The sequence below is a fragment of the Merops nubicus genome, unplaced genomic scaffold (assembly GCF_000691845.1).
Source record: "Merops nubicus isolate BGI_N331 unplaced genomic scaffold, ASM69184v1 scaffold13506, whole genome shotgun sequence".
Lineage (NCBI taxonomy): Eukaryota > Metazoa > Chordata > Aves > Coraciiformes > Meropidae > Merops > Merops nubicus.
This window is the reverse complement of record NW_008614440.1, coordinates 1-17,105: the sequence shown is the minus strand read 5'-3', so window position 1 is coordinate 17,105 and position 17,105 is coordinate 1. Positions and strand designations below refer to the sequence as shown.

At 47.4% G+C, this 17,105-nt stretch overlaps 1 protein-coding gene across 1 annotated transcript; it reads right to left on the bottom strand.

Moving 5' to 3' along the window:
- Positions 1-7,939: 7,939 nt before the first annotated feature.
- SEC22C (SEC22 vesicle trafficking protein homolog C (S. cerevisiae)) lies at positions 7,940-17,002 on the bottom strand. Its single transcript, XM_008942239.1, has 5 exons — positions 16,846-17,002; positions 15,718-15,900; positions 10,794-10,912; positions 10,117-10,182; positions 7,940-8,200 (listed from the first exon to the last, which is right to left on the bottom strand). The coding sequence occupies exons 1-5, from the start codon at positions 16,979-16,981 to the stop codon at positions 8,000-8,002; spliced, it is 705 nt and encodes a 234-aa protein (XP_008940487.1). The 5' UTR covers positions 16,982-17,002; the 3' UTR covers positions 7,940-7,999.
- Between the last annotated feature and the right edge of the window lie 103 nt (positions 17,003-17,105).

The window sequence follows — 17,105 nt, the reverse complement described above, 5'->3', positions numbered from 1 at the left end:
GAGATGAGGATGAGGTTGGAGCAGGGTGGGGTGTGGTAGTCCCCAGTGTCCCAGCTCTCACTCTTCCCTGCTTTCTTTTCCTCTTTTTGGCTTTCTGGCTGCCCAGGGCAGTGGTGGAGTCCCCACCCCTGGAGGGGTTTCCAAGCTGTGGAGATGTGGTGTGAGGGACATGGGGCAGTGGTAGATTTGGCATCACTGGGTTAATGGTTGGACTTGATGATCTCAAAGTTCTCTTCCAACCAGAACAATTCTCTGATCTATGATTCTATGATTTCTGTCTCCATGGTGCCCTCTCCAATGTGCTCACATGGGGGGTTGTGGGGAGGCAGGTCCAGCTTCTTCATTGCACCCACCCAATGCCCTCTGCTCCCGTGGAGGAGGGAATACAGAAAGCAGCATTATAGTTGAAATAAAGGCAGGAGGAAGATGTGCTCATTATAAAAACAAGTTAATCACTGAGAATTTGCTGCTGGGAAGGAGGAAGAACTCCTGAGCTCCTGCAAGGTCCCTCTCAGCACCAGCAAAGCATCTCCCAAACCCAGCTGTGGTCACTGGAAGCAACCTGGTGACCTCAGTTGCCTCCAGCCAAAGCCTCTCTGCCCAGCAGTGACACACCAGGACAGAGGGTGAGGTCTGAGGTCCTGCCTGGAAGTGACCCTACGTGTCCCCTACCCCCACCACGCCCAGAGTCACCCACTGCCACCTTCCCACCCCTCCTCACAGCAAGGGGCAGCAGCAGCTCTGTCCCTTTATTAGCAGAATTCTAGAAACAAAGGAACAATGTTTTCCTCCTTGAAGACCAGAGAGACAATAAAACCTAGAAGCTGCAGTGACTTTGGGGTTGGTAAATCTGTCCCAGCCTAGCCAGGTGAGTGGATTTGCAGCTCTGAAGTGATCCTCTCAGTGTCTCCAAGGTGCTTTAGCTTCGTTGCCTGATTCCCCCAGCACAATCTCCTGGGAGAACTCAGGTTCCCTGAGTCAGCTGCTCGGCTCCTCTCCCAGCCTGGGCGTTAGCAGCGGTAGCTTGAGCACTGGTGCCTCCCAGTGCTTGCGAGGGGGAGAAGCAGAAAGCTCGAGGAGGGACGTTGAAGGTGGTTTCTAACCTTTTATCTCCCATCCAAAGAGCCCCTTGTCACGTACCACCCTTGTCACGCACCAGCTGGTGCTTTGGGGGGATCCAGAAATTCTGGGGGAGCGTGGGAGCAGCCAAGGACACTGGAGTCCTGGGAATGGAGGCAACAAGTCTTCTCCCTGCTTGGTTTAGTGTCTTAACCATGAGACCAGAAAGCTCTGTTGCCTCTCTCCTGCTTGCTCCAACCCCAGCACCTGCTGAGCCAGCCAGCCTACAGCAGAATGACACTGTCACTTAGGTGTGTATGGGCTGGACACAAAGCAGAAGCTTCAGCACCAGCACAGGACACTTGGCAGGAATTTTGGCCCAGCTTGCCCACCCTGCCAGCTCTTGGAGTGCCTCAAGCATCCGAAGTTCCTGCTCTGTGTCATCTGAATGTTTCTCAGGGGTCCTAAATGAGACCTGTGTGCAGGTGACAGGCACTCCCTTGGGAGGAGACCCATCTTCTGGAAGGATGCCCAAGCTCTGCCTTGTCCTGCAGGGAACAACAGGACTGGGGGGAATGGGGCAAAGCTGGCAGTGGGCAGATTCAGGCTGGGTGTGAGGAAGAAGTTCTTCCCCATGAGAGTGGTGAGACCCTGGCATGGGTTGCCCAGGGAGGGGGTTGAGGCCCCATCCCTGGGGGTCTTTAAGGCCAGGCTGGAGGAGGCTCTGGGCAGCCTGGTCTAGTGGGAGGTGTCCCTGCTCATGGCAGAGGGGTTGGAACTGGGGGATCCTTGGGGTCCCTTCCAACCCTGACAGATTCTGATCTGTTTGAGCAGAGGACTTTAGAGCCCTAATGGCTCCATGGTTGGACTTGATGATCTTGGAGGTCCCTTCCAACCTAAAGGATTCTATGATTCTGTGAAGGACCATTTGGCTCACACCTAGCACATGAAGAGAGCAAAACCCAGAGGGAGGCAGAGCCCCTGCAGCCCCTGACACCCACAACCACGCTTGGTGCCCAGAGTTCTACCACCACCTCTTTGGTGTTTACACCCCCACTTTGGGCAGGGCACATCACAGCCCATCAGACACAGGGTCCTCTGCTGCTGACAGTCTGGTGTGCCACACGTGGGCTTACTCTGCACGCCTGGCACCTTCTCTGCAGCTCAACTTGGGCTTTTTGACCTTATCCAGCAGCAAACACACATAATTTGGGGCCAATCAGGCCAGATCTGTGCCCTTAGGTCTCCACCCCAGGCCACGGCAGGTGGGAGGAGGTGGCACCTCCCAGGAGAAGGCCTCGTGGCTGGTTTTGCTGATGGGAACTGATGTATTTCAGGGCTGAACTTTCCACCTAATTTCTCTGGCTTTTGTGTGGCAATGTCTCTCCTTGCACAAGGAAGGGATAAATCACAGCCCTCCACAGCCACACAGTGTTTCTGGGTTCTGCTTATTGTCTCCTTTTAGGTGGGACCAGAATGTAAAGACCTCCAAGGGCTCCTTGGTTTGTGTCACCATTGAGTTGCTTTGAAAATGGGTTTTCCAAGCAGCCTGGATCAAGCTCCCTAGGGCTAGAAAAAAAATGACTCAAGGGATTAAGACCTTCAGCTGGAGGGGTGGGGAGACATCTCCCCCTTTAGCTGCCTCTTCCCAATTTAAAATCAGCTTAAGCCCATCTAAGACATAAAATTATAGAATCATTTAGGTTGGAAAAGACCTTCAAGATCATCAAAGTCCAACTGTTCCCCCAGCACTGCCAGGTCCCCACTGCCCCGTGTCCCTCACCCCACATCTCCATGGCTTGGGAACCCCTCCAGGGGTGGGGACTCCACCACTGCCCTGGGCAGCCTGGCACAGCCCTGGGCAACCCTCCAGGGCAAGAAATTGTTCCTCAGGGGCAACTGAAACCTCCCCTGGGGCAACTTGAGGCTGTTTCCTCTTGTCCTGTCCCTTGTCCCTTGGGAGCAGAGCCCGACCCCCCCCTGGCTCCAGGCTCCTGTCAGGAGCTGTGCAGAGCCAGAAGGTCTCCCCTGAGCCTCCTTTGCTCCAGGCTCAGCACCCCCAGCTCCCTCAGCTGCTCCTCCCCACACTTGGGCTCTAGACCCTTCCCCAGCTCCGTTGCCCTTCTCTGGACACATCTGGAGCTCAAGCTCATGCTGGTACTCAGCACTGTAATTTGGAAAGAAAAAACATCCAGTGGGGGCCAGGCCCAAGGGGAAGGAGAAACCCAGCAGATAAAAGGTGAACAGCTTCTCCCCTTGCAGTGAGAAGTGCAGATATTGTTCACTCCCACTCTAAGCTCCTCATTTTTGTCAGAACAACACTTTAGAACGAGAACAGCAATTGGCCCAGTGTAAAAATATCACTTTGTCAAGCTTTTGGGAAAAGACAGACTGGAAGGGAAGAGGATTAACTTCTATCCCCCCTGGGGAGCTCAAACACACCTTGGATATTGCTTCTTTCCAAAACCTCCTCCAGAAGGTGGCACCTTTAGCAGAGAGTTATTTGCAGCCAACCAGGAGGTACCTGCAAAAGCCAAGAGCTGTGGGATGAAGCCTCTGACCCCCCCAGCCCACGTCCTCAGCAGAAGATCCTCACTGCTGGGGGATCAACGACCACTTTGAAGAGCAACCACCACTTGAGAGGGACCATTCAGCTGTCCCCACCTCCTGCCTGCCCCTGGTTTTGGGCTTGGACACCAGGGCTGAGCCAGGCAGCATCTCAAGGAGGTAACACAGTGAAGACAGAGCTGCTTTTTATCTTGTGGTCCCTGTTTCTTCTCCCCCCTCCACCTCCCCCCAGCAGTTTTTTACATGCAATTGGGTCACCTTTGAAAGTCAGCAGGCAGCAGAAGTGGAGTTACTTTGTTTAAAATAAAAACATGTATTTCTATCACCTCAGGAGTTGTTCCTCTTTTGGCACAGGGACCCTCTGATCCTCCCACCTCCTTTTATCAGCATCTTCAAAAGAGAAAGGGAGTTATAATTGCTTTCTCTTCTCACCTCTGAAAGAGAAGGAAGGACTGCTGCTCCTCTCCATCAGCACCTCGAGAAGAAACAGGCTTTGAGCAATCCTTTATTTACAGAACAAAAATAACACCTCCATTTCCAAGGGCAGAGCAGCTCAGAAGGAGGAGGCTCCCTCCTCCACCCCCTTGTTCCCACCTCCTATCTGCACAACCTGCCCCTCCTCAGCACAGGGGGCTGGAACCTTGCTGGTGACAAAAAAACTTGCAGCTCTCTCAGATCCACTTCACCTACAACAGCTTTTTTTTTTGAGAAAAGAATAAGCCTCAGAGATTAAGAATTTGCTTTTTACACAGGGGAAGAACCCAGCTCTTTACCCAACACGTTTTGCTTCTGCTGTGGGTATCCTGGAGCAGAAAAAATGGGAAGAAACTCAGTTCCACAAGCCTGCCAGGCAGCTGGAAAGGGACCTATGGGATCTCATACATCTGATGTCACATACCTCAACACTCCAAAAGGCAAGTTTTGCAGGAAAAGCCACAAAACACAGTCTCTGAAAGTAAAGAGCAAGTTAAAGTTAAAGCTATTATCCTGTTTCTGTATAGAGCCAAAGAATGGGTTGGGTTGGAAGGGATCTTAAAGCTCATCCAGTTCCAACCCCCTGCCATGGGCAGGACACCTCCCACTAGAGCAGGTTGCTCCAAGCCCCATCCAGCCTGGCCTTGAACACCTGCAGGGATGGAGCATCCACAGCTTCCCTGGGCAACCTGTGCCAGTGTCTCACCACCCTCAGAGTGAAAAATCTCTTCCTTATATCTCATCTAAATCTTTTTTCCAATTTGAAGCCATCACCCCTCACCCTGTCACTACAAGCCCTTGTAAAAAGTCCTTCTCCAGCTTTCTTGTAGGCCTCCTACAATACATTCATAACCATATTTCTAACATATATATATATATCTATATTGTTTCTCATCTAATCAGCTATTTTCAAGCTCTAAATGAAGACAACCATTATAAAAAGCACCATTTATTAGGCATATGTACATATATACATCCACATGCAAAATGATTTTATACACATTTACACAGGTTCAATTATTAATACAGTGCAAAAAAATGTCTAAAAAGGAACCAGCCCACGGTCTACAAACTTCACAGGTCTTTGGGAGAAAGAAAAAAAACCCCAAAACCCACAGGAAAAAATGATCAGCTTCATCAAGTGAGTAAGCACTGCAAATCTTTAAGTTAATGAAGTTTATTCTTTGCCAATTTTCTTCTGCTGAGCTGCTGGGTGAGGAGAAGAATTTCCAAAAAAGCTTTATCTGGGAAAAGGGACAGAATTAAGAAGAGACAATTCAAACTACATTAAGCAGTTTAAAGCTGAACAAAAAGGGATGGATTCCAGTTTGGGGATTTGATTCAACCCAGCCATAATCCCACGTTCTGAGGCAGGTTTCAGAGACAAGTCATTCTTTTTTATTAAATCTTCAAGCACTGAGATCAGTGTAAACTATTCAAGGGAAAGTTTCACTGTATAAATACCACACAGCCAGAGGAGCCCTTCAAAATGGTAACATTAAGAGTAATAAAAGAGGTGGAACATGTGCTCTGCCTCATCCCTGAGCCACTATCTCAGTGTGCAGGTGTTCATGCACAGGGATCAGTCCACAAAGATTCCTTAAGATGGTTTAAAAATATTATAGAAGGGAGGGGAAACCTTGCAAAGGGATTAACAGCAGAGCAGAGGTTGGGTCATTCAGTGGAGAAGCTCTAGTAGCATCCTCCATCTGATCCACAAAGCACCAACCAAGGAGGTGCAACCAAGTTCTTCAGGTGGAGGCCACAAGGGTGGGACCTGGGTCTTCTCTCCAAGCTGAACAGGGACTGAGCAGTGTGGAAACATAAAGCTTGTCAGCACTAAACCCCCAGCATCTGGGGGGTCAGCTGGGTGTCTTCAGGACAGTGGTTGAATTGTGGCTTCCTTCTCCCTCTACCCTCTGGCAGAAAACTGAGGGAATGACAGAGAGACAATTTCAAGCCTCTCCCTTAGAAGAGAAGAGCATTCCCTGAGGGCACACAGCTCTAGAGCTTTCCTGCACTGGGGGGCTGAAACATTCCTCCATCCCTCCTGGAGTATTCCAGCGTGGTGGGGTTGGGAGGGACCTCTGGAGATCATCTCATCCCACCCCTGCTCCAGCAGCTCACCCCCAGCAGGGTCACCCAGGGTCACAGCCAGGAGGGTTTGGGATCTCTCCAGAGCAGGAGACTCCACAGCCTCTCTGGGCAGCTGCTCCAGGCTCTGCCACCCTTTTTCCCTTGTGTTTTTTGTTACATTCCTATGATTTCATGATGTTGCTGTTATAGTAAATAGGCTAATATGGGATGGAAAAGAAATACCTATTTTCCTACTGGAAAAATCTCTGGCACTTGATGTCCTACAAGCCATTTGGGTTGTACTGTGCTGCCCACCCATGTCCTTGTGGCAGTCAGCTGCATCCCAAGAGCTCCCAAGGCACAGCACCACACGTGGCTGGCCTAGGAGGGCACTGACAGTCCTGTCTGCATCATGAGCTTCCAGGAAAATTCACTGAGATGCCAGGAAGTACTTTGGTGAAGTAATTCTGCTGACTTAGGTTGGCAGCTCTGCATTGTGTTAATCCCTTTGCAGCTACAAGAGGTAGAGACTATGGGAGAGGGAAATAAATCTTTGGTCAGAGCTGGCTGGTGGAGGAAATGGAGAGACCAGAAAACAGTGTCCAAAGAACAAAAAAAATACAGAAGGAAATCTAGAACCATACTGCCACACTAAAACACCTACAGCTCTCTACATCACCTCACTCTGAGTCTCCACAACCCTTCAAGGCCAGCTGCATCAAAATCCTAGGCAGCTTTGTAACCAGCCAGCCTAAATTATTCCTACCTGTTCTAAAATGCCCACGTGCACCTCAGTAGGTGATGGAGAAGAACACCCAGTGCAGCAGAGGTTCTGAATTTCAGCTCTGGAGTGCTGTGTTCCAAAGTGCAGACTCATAAATTCACCTTAATGTAAGAACACCATTAACTGAAGGTGTTTTATAGAATGAAGAGAACCTGCTCTTGCCTTCCATCACTGGAAATGGATTTCTACTCCCCAGCTACACCTCCTTTTTTGTTGTTTTAAAAGGTGAAGGAGTCAGTGGCCTGTCATAAGTAAGCTTGGAGGATTTATTATCCCTGGAGACCAACCAAACATGGAATTACCATTCCACTAAGAGTGACCTCAACCAAGGAAATAAAAGCCCCTTGAGCTGGAAGATCACTTCTGTGCACGTGGTTTATTTGATGCTGCCCCAATATTTGCAATTAACCAATGAGCACAGACTGAGCTGCAATGTGCTGTTGAACCAGGAGATATTTATAGTCTTGATGGTTTTCAACAGAGCCACAGCCTTCTCCTTTCCTTCAAAACCCAAAAAAATCACCCTGAAGCTCATCCTAACAATGACTCCCCCTGATATTGAACTCACCTAAGTATGACAAACTCCTTTCCTTCCATTTACCAAGAATCTGAACATTTAACACACTCCATAGACAAAAAGGTCACCCCCATTTTATCTTCACTTCACAATTCTGCTATTTTCAGGAGCACTGGCAGAGCAGGAAAGACATGGACCTGCCAAGCTGCTACAAAGCCAGTAAGACCAATGGCAAAGGGCTGCCCAGATGGTGTCAGCCAAGGAGTAAAAGCCTCTTTATGGCAAGGAGAACCTCCATCTGTTGAGGACAGCTGACAAGATCTGCCAGCACACACAGCCACGTGCCTCACTCTCTGCTTGACACCATTACAGCACCCTACTTTCTTTCAAGCTGCTTTGGAATATCCTCCTCACCATAGCTGTTGTCACAATTTGTTTTTTAAATACCCCAAGCTATTTTTGGCTAGTTTAATACAAAAAAAAAGGTTGTAAAAAAGAGAGTAGCAAACCCAAAGTCTTCCTCATACTCCACAGTCAGGCTGTTTCTCCACAAGTTGCCTTGTCAGTATCTGGTAAGAAGAAAGAGCTGCCACTCCCAGGTGAAAGGCTATTTGCCAGAGGTTCCTCAATCCATACAAGTAGATGTTGCATAAACAAACACAGCAGAAGAGCACAAACGTCTTCACCTTCCTTGCTGAGCTGTAGAAGAGGTACAAATAACACTACAAAAGGAGCAGAGACAGTGTTAGCATTAAACTGTGTCCATACAGGCAGGAGACAGAGCTGGGGGTGGCTGGCACACAGTTTAATACAGACTGCTGGGGTTGGGAGGGACCTCTGGGGATCATCTCATCCCACCCCCTGCTCCAGCAGCTCACCCCCAGCAGGGTGCCCAGGGTCACAGCCAGGAGGGTTTGGGATCTCTCCAGAGCAGGAGACTCCACAGCCTCTCTGGGCAGCTGCTCCAGGCTCTGCACCCTCACCCCAAACAAGTTTCTCCTCCTGCTCAGGTGGCACCTCCTGGGTTCCAGTTGGTGCCCGTTGCCCCTTGGCCTGTCCCTGGGCACCACTGAGCAGAGTCTGGCCCCAGCCTCTTGCCCCCCGGGGCCCTTTAGCTCTTGCTCAGCACTGCTCAGATCCCCTCTGAGGCTTCTCCCGCTGAACAGCCCCAGGGCTCTCAGCCTTCCTTGTAGGAAAACCCACACCACCTGGCTGTGCTGCCACTGCAGCAATCACCAAGAAGCTCCAAGCTTCCCTCCAACTCCTGTGTTGAGAGATCTTCCACAAAGAGCTGGAGCAGTGGCCCCAACCCAGATCCTACTGAGTAAACATGGATATCCTAAGAAGTCTGCCAGCACAACTGGTGTCCCTCCTGCCTGTCCCAGCCTGGATTAAAAGGAGTCTGAAAGCTGAACCAGCTTTCAAAAAGCACCTACAACCTTTGCCAGAGGCTGAGAAGCAGCAAACTCAACCTGCTTCTGCCAGGTCTGTTCTTGGGATGAGCAAAGGGCCTCATTGTTTAGATGTGGTGGTTCTTCTACCAGGTCACTTCTGTCAGCAGGCTTAGCTGGGATTTAGGGCTCTTTTCCAGTCTGAATTCAAGAACAGGTGGAACCCATTTGCTAAGCAAGTGTGAGGAGCAACAACCCCTACCAGAGAAAACTAAAAACTCTCAAAGTGCTGGCAGCAGAGTTACTTTTTTAACTCAGGCAGTAACACTTCAGGTTAGTTCCCAACTGTGCTGATGACACAAGCAGAGATCAGCATGCAGAAAGCACTTCACATTTGAGCTCCATTTATGCACAAGCATTCTGAGAAGATGACTGCTGTAGATCAAAAGGATAAGAGAGAACTCTTCTTTATTTAGCTTCTCTCACTTCAGGTACTGACTGGAACAAAGCAGGACAGAGCTTTTCTTTGTAAAGAATGATTTGCATCAAGAATTTAGATCTAAATTCAAAGCTCTGCTGTGAGCAGAGGTGTAAGAAGGCTGAAAGATGCTGAATTTATCTGTTATGATACATGAAATAGCCTCCCTGCAAGTTTTAAAGACAACAGATAAATTGTCTTCAGAGAGTAGTCCCCAAACCATGAGCCAAATCCAACAGGAACACCCTGGAGGCATTATGTGATTCCTCCTGTCAACGAGTGACCCAACCACAGCAGCCTCCTGCCAGGACAGGCTGAAAAGTGAAGATTTTGCTAACAGCACCTTGCCCTCAGGTTGAATGTTGTGGACCACTGGTTTAGGCATTCAAGGAACCTTTCAAGAATCCATTTGGAGTACATAATATGCTCTCCTGTTGTTTGCTTAAGTCTTTCAGGGTGGTTATGCTGCAAAATCCCATCAGAAATCTGCCACTAGACATCATGCCTGGCCCCTGGGGAAACACACCAGCTTTGGGCTGGCACTTTTGTACCATGCTCAGCCCTGTGTGGCAGGTCAAAACAGGAAAGCACTGAAAACATCTTGTCCCTGCAGTTTGCCATGGGTCAAATGTCCCTTCAACTGTATCTGTGCCTCTTCACTGGAATATTTCAGTTTACTCCCAAACTGTTCTGCTTAGCTAAAATTATTTTGTCTTCTATGTTATAACATAAAAAAAATCAGAAAGCATTTTATTTGCAGCCAACATACCTGGAAAACACAGGCTAGAAAAGGTAGGAAAAAAGCAATCACATTTCCAATGCCTTCATGGTCCTCCTGTTTGGAATAAAAGAAGCAACATCAGGTACAAGCAAAAGCAGCTCCATCAGCTGCAGGTTTTAGGAAGAACTGCTTGGTATTTCAGAACACTATTTCCTCAAGTACCTCTCATCCTAGTTTCTGTTGATTGGCTGTAACAGCACTAAACAGCAAGATCAATATCACTGAACAAGATCCCAAGAACTGAGGCTCATGTGATAACTCCTGCTAAATAAAACTCTGCCTCCATATAATCAGGAGAGGGGGTTATTTTTTTTCCTTTTTAAAATGTTGTTTACAGTTTCACTTTTGGTTAAAAACAATTTCACACAAAAGCATCTAGAACAAAAGGCAAGAAAGCACAAAAATAAACCATCCAGCCACGTTGGTAAGACTAAAATATTTCTCCCAGGTTTAATCTCTCTAGAAAGGAATAAAATGCAACATGCTGAGAGAGACAACAAAGCACCTGAGGTCAAGCAGGTGAGGAGCCAGTTGTGCACAACCCAAACACATCTGGGAGATGTCTGCTCTACTAAGAAGCAGAACAGCCACCCAAAATGTGGTTACCCAGCTAATTCTCTCCCCCTTTTTGCCTCTTTTACAGGTGTCAGTGCAATCAGGGTTACCTGAAATGAGTGCTCTGCTAGGTGGACTCCTCGGATGAGATTCAAAGCTCCACACATGATGTTCAGGACAAGAGACAGAATCCCCAGGGGAGTCACAGGCTGCAGTCGGTAAGTGGGGACTTCAAAGATTCAAAGAGAGATTTAAAAAGACATTAGTGAAAGTTTGCACTATTAAAGGGACTCAAGTTACCTTATGTGGCTTTTAAACCTCTTCAAAACCTTTTGATGGTTGGACCTGATGATCTTAGAGGTCTTTTCCAGCCTTAATGATTCTCTGAAAACCTTTCATGCTTGCTCCAGAGAAGACACTGAATAAAACACCATTTTTTTGGTGTGTTCCACTGTTCTGTTCCTCAGAGATCTAAGAACCACCAAGAGCTCTGCAGCATTTTTAATCAGATTAAGCAGCAGAATTTCTTCTTGAGCTATTTAGTATTAATGTCCTTTTTTATGGAGCAGGTAGATGTTTCTCACCTGTTTATTTCACACTTAGCACTCTCTACAGGTCAGCAGAAAACTGACTGCTTCCCACTGACACTTGGAAGGTTCTCCTGCACAGCAACTCACTTTCACCCACAGTTTCCACATCCCCTGTGGGGCCCTAACCAAGCAGTTGCCAGAACCCAAGTGTAGGAGCCAAGGGCTTTGATGCTCTGCTGCTGGGAGAGCTGTAGTTGTCAGGATGGTACCAACCAGTGGCAGAAATGGCTGTCACAGAACTGCTGCTTGTGCCTCTCAGACTGACAGAACACAGTCAGAAATGGGGCCCAGGAATCAGACTGGCTGCTACAGTTTGGGGCCAAGAGCCACATTTTACAGTGCATTACAATCCCCCTTCTCCCAGGCAGTGAGTTTTGTCTCCTTCCCTCCTCACCTTCTGCACTGCTGCTTAACACCCACACTGCTCAACATCACTTCTTCAGGATGATCTAATTGATACCTACCTAATTAAGGTCAGAGCAATTATTATGTGGCATTAACTTCAGAATATGCCACTTCTAATTCAGGGTTTTGGTTGTCCCAAGACCCACCTTTTTTTTTTTGTTCCCTACCTCCACTAGTTAGCCCAACAATAGCCACCACACCTAGATACTCACCTACTTCTCAACCCTGCCCTCAGATCATCACAAGCAGAACAGTGGCAGCACAACAACAGTAATTTGCAGCTCAGATACCAAACCCAGATCCTCCCCTACACCAAAATTCATAAATGAACAAGCCCTCAAGAAACCTCCCTTCACCTTCTGCCTCCTGTAGAGACAGACCCAGCTCCTGACTGATGTAGGTACACCAAGCAACACAGCAGAGGTCATCTGCATTCAAATATTGATTAAAATCTGATGAAATACTGTAGTGCTGCATGGTTCAAGAGAGGAAAACATCTGTGTCTTCTCCTTCAGGAGAGATTTTGATAGCTGGATGTAAAAGAAAATACCTTGCTGCCAAAGAAACAGAGGGCTATAAAGCATTTGTTCTGTGTCTGTGTAATTAATTAGTCTGGCATGCACTCACACCTCCCTCATTTCACCTCCAAAATAATAATATCCAAAAAATAAATCCAGCTGTGTTAATTCCACAGTATGTGGCACTACTGTATGTTATTGTCACACAGATGTGCATGGAAATGAATGGTGCCAGTCACTCAAAGGTGAAGGGGCTTCTGTAACAGAAGCTGTCCCACCAGGTTTTCACTGACCTGACTGCTCAGTTTCCCATTTTTGACAAATTAAATCATGCTGTAGCTGTGTGTGTCTCCCTCAGGGAAGTTTCCTGACACAGATGACTTCCTCACTTGCTGAGGTTTAGTTCAGAAGCACTCAGTGTCTCTCACACTGAAAAATTATCAGGGCCCAAGTGTCAATTCTTTGTACAGCATCCTGCAGACTCTACGTGTCCAGAGTTCCCAGAGCCCAGGGAAGTGCTCTTCAGCTTGGAGAAACCTCACTGCAGCCTCTCAAGACCTACAGGGAGCCTAAGGAGGGTGGGGACAGACTTTTGAACAGGGCCTGTTCCAGAAGGACAAGGGGGGATGGTTTTAAACTAAAAGAGGGAGATTTAGACTAGATAGAAAGAAGATATTTTTTACAGTGAGGGTGGCAGGACCCTGGCCACCTTGTTACACTTCACTGGGGGAATTCAATCATGTTTTTATAAACAGAATTTCATACTAGAAATGTTTATTACATTAAATAAGGAGAAAAAAAAAGAGTACAAGCACTCTTAGTCCAAGATAGCACAATTTTGTACAAGCATGATTAAATGCTAATTGGGATCTAAATTGATTTGACTCCTTGAGAAGAGAAGTGTGTGCTTCAGAGTGCAAGAACCATGTGGGGTGGGCTGTGGGGCCTGTGGCTCATCCAGCATGGAGAAAAATGCACCTGCAAGTTTGAATGTGTAGAGAACAACTCTGCAAAAACACCCTCACATGAGGAAGAAACCAAAACTTCTGCCTCCAAAGGATTTTCTGAGCAGAGGCCAGAAAATCATCTTCCTTCTGTCCTCTGGAGCTTTATCAGCTGTGCCCACACTGGGGCACAAGGTGAGGATGGATTTGGCAAGGGCTGAGGCTCTGTAGATGTTTGTCCTGGTCTGAGCTAGAACAGAACTAACTCTGCTCAGTGATTTTACTTTTCAGCTCTGAAAACCTGCTGATCTGAAGTTAACAGCAGATTCCCACAGTGTCTGCTTCTGGCAGGGACAACACTGGATGTTCAGGGTTACTGCCAAGGGCTGGGCTGTGCAGAAAGCTCCTGCTTACACTTGCTCACACCAAGGTCACTGCCCAATCTTGTGCACCACGTTGGGGTGCAGCTGAGGGGAGGAGCAGACAGGACAGACCCCAAACTGACCAGTGAGGGACTCCATCCACATACAGCATATTGGGGATAAAGCTGCTGAGGATCACAAGGGTCCAAGTTCTCTCTTCTTCAATGGCTAACGTCCAAGGAGGACTCTGTTCCAGTTCCTGAAGCTGGTTCCCATCTGCCACCAAGTCCAGCCTGGGACTTGCCCTGTGCCTGCTCCACAGCACCATCAGTGCTGGTGACACAGCTGCCAGCAGGGAGGCTGGCTTTGATACCTGCATATATGTCATTATTTTACTGTTACTGCTTCATTAAAGGTGTTTTGGTTTTCTTTGCCAACCCATAAGTCTCTCCCTTATTCCCTTTCTCTTCCCTTTGGGCAGGGAGAGGGGTTAACAGAGAGCATCTGTGCTGTCTGGTGATACCCTTGACAGTGCTGATCAAGGACACAGTGATGGTGGCTTTCTAACACGAGCTGGGCTGGGTTTAGTTAACAAAGGAAGGAACAAACAACAGAAAGAATTAAAAAATTTTAAAAAAGGAAGAAAAATACAGCTCTTGTTCCCATATGGACTAATAAGGGCAAAGCTGCCCTGACTTTTCAAGCTCCTTTCACACTAAAAAGAAGAGCCAGGGGATGTGAGCACACTGCTCAAAAGGTGAGAGCTCAAACCACATAAGGAGACTGATGCTTTGATCAATCCAAAATCCTGCTCTCCTGCAACAGTAGCACTCCCAGGTATGCTGAAGAAGCCTCCTCTGCAGCAGAGCCACGATATAAATAACAGCCCTATGGGAACAAACACTGTCCACACAGCTAAACTTAGAGCAGCAAAGTGGGATTCAGCTGGTGGGAAACGGTGAGAGGAGAGAGATGTAAGCCAGGAAAGCTGACTCCAGCTGAGGGAAACAGATGAGCCCAAACCTCAGCCTTAAAATAAAGGCAGAACAATCTGTGAGAGTATTTGGGTTAGATCAGAGAGAACAGGCAGCAACACAAAGCCAGATAGAAAGTGGAAGAAAAAAAAAAGGCAATTAAGAATATGGGGGAACTGAAAATATATTTCTGATGTGTGGACACAGGTTCACTGGCAAATGTTCACACCACTGCAAAGGATTTCCAAGTCCTGGCACACCATGAGGATATTTCACCTTCAAGCTCAGTCCTGTGGAGCACTCAATAATCTGACTGGCAAATGAAGTGTCTTCAAGTCTATTTTTCCTTCCTGCTGGCCACTGCCCCTCTTTATTTTAACTTCAAATATCTCTGTCAAATTAGATTCCAGCTCATCCATCAGAAACAATAAGACTGAGCGACTGGAACTTGATTTTATTAGTGTTTCATAAGCCAAGAACAATAAGGAAGGAGGAAATACAAGTTCATGGCACTCCAGCTGCAATTAAATCACCATGCTAACACTAATTAAAGTAGGGGTATGGTTGAGTGGTTATACAGACATTTCAGAATTTTAGGCAAATGCATTAAAATTCTGAAGAACAAGGGAAAAGGTGAAAGCAAAGAGGGGACAACAAGCCAAGAGAAACAGTCTGGGAATGAGTTTGACCCTCAGCTCATATTCTTCTCATCTCTTCTTTCCTCAAAGCTGAAGCAACTCATTCAGACTGCAACTACATCTTTTAGAATCACAGGGTGGTTTGGATGGGACCTTTCAAGGTCATCCAGTCCAACCCCCCTGCACTGAGCAGGGACATCTGCAGCTAGAGCAGGGTGCTGAAAGTACCATCCAGCCTGACCTGGAGTTTGCAACCAGCAAGGAATTAGTGGAACTTCTTTTATCATAGAAAATTGAACAAGCAACTGCTTTAAAAGCAGGAAAACTTAAGGTGGAAAAAGCCAAGTCCAGTTACAACCAGTTGTCCATATAGAGGAGCTGATCAAAGGCTGGAAGAGAAGCCCTCAAAGGCTCTGACACATGCCTGGTATAATCTAAAGACCACATGTTGTTTCCTATGACAGAAGGGCAGGTTTTTCCTTGGGTTTCTTACACCTGATGTATCTATCTCTCCCTGTGAAAGGAACCCCTGCTGTTACATGGTCTTCTGTGGTTGGCAAAGTTCAGGAGGTCTAGTGTCACCTGAGTGTAGGAGTAACTTACCAACCTCCACATGAACAGCTGCATGCCCCCCATTGGTCATCCCATTCATCAGCTCCATGTCCTCCAGCTTCAGCTGTATGGGGGGCTGGAACTTCAGCTCCTCCTCAACCTTCTCCCAGCTGGCCTTTGTCTGAGAGCCACTCGTGCAGTTGAAATGGCATTTCACCTTCTGAATAACCTTGTCTGAAATTATATAAAGCCACGCTTCAATTAGCTCTGCAAAAGTTAAGTGCCTTTGGTAATTAGCAATCAAATCATAGCAAACAAATCTGTGTTGCCAGAACATCAAGGATCATTTTTTTTCCAGCACAGTGATAAATGAATTCAAACTATATTTGAGTCATGAAGTGACTGTGATGGGCAGAGGCAATTCCACAGTGATTCCATCAGCAACCCAGCCACAGATCTATGTCCAGATCACTCTGTCTCATCTCTCACCCTTTCCATGGGATGCTGTTTGCAAGCAAATCCCCTTCCACAAACGTGCCTGCACTGAAATTAAGCAGAGAATTTGTCCCAGGAGGAATTGCTCAGGCCTCCAGGGCTGAAGCACCTCACTGTGGATGCTGCTCTTTCCTCTTTAATTGTGCAAAGATATTAGCAAGTTCAAACACTTAGGGAAATCCAATGCAGAAAGATTTATTTTGCTAAGATATCCTATAAGGAAAATCCACATCCTTAAGATGCTGTTACTCTAGAAGATTTGTGTAGGTTGAGCACAGCTACTACTGACAGGACACTTATGTAGTAGCTTAAGTTTTGAGCAGGAGGATTTTGTGCTGTGCTAGAACACAGAGTGCCATAAGCACTCCACAGTGACAAATCCTCTATTTGACCTTAAGTCAGCCTGCTACAACTATCTGTAATACCAGGTAAAAGGCTAAGATTGGCATATTTATTTTTGTCAGTGGGCTTGGCAGACTTGGGTTAGTGGTTGGACTTGATGACCCTGAAGGTCTTTTCCAGCCTACATGATTCCATGACTCCACTGAGTTTTGAGATCTCCTGCCCATGAATCCAGAGGCTCACCCACAGATACATTTTTGTGACCAAGCTTTGGCCAGGAGACATTGCTTAGCATCAAAAGCAGACCCAGAACTCTTCCTGTCAGAGAACAAAGGTACAGACCAAATTCCAGGAAGGCATATGGTCTGGAGGCCAGGCCGATGCTCGTTGGGTCGTAGGAAGCAGCAAACTCCCACTGCAGCTCTTCCAGGAAGCAGAATGCCATGATGGTGGAGTAGCTGCTGGAACAGATTGCCATGCAGGCAAAGTCCCCAGAGGAAAGGAAGCTGGAATGGGAAAGAAGAAAACAACATCAACATGAAGAGTAAGAGAGTCATGCTAAACATCAGAGGTAAACCTGGGGAGGAACCACCCCCTGCACC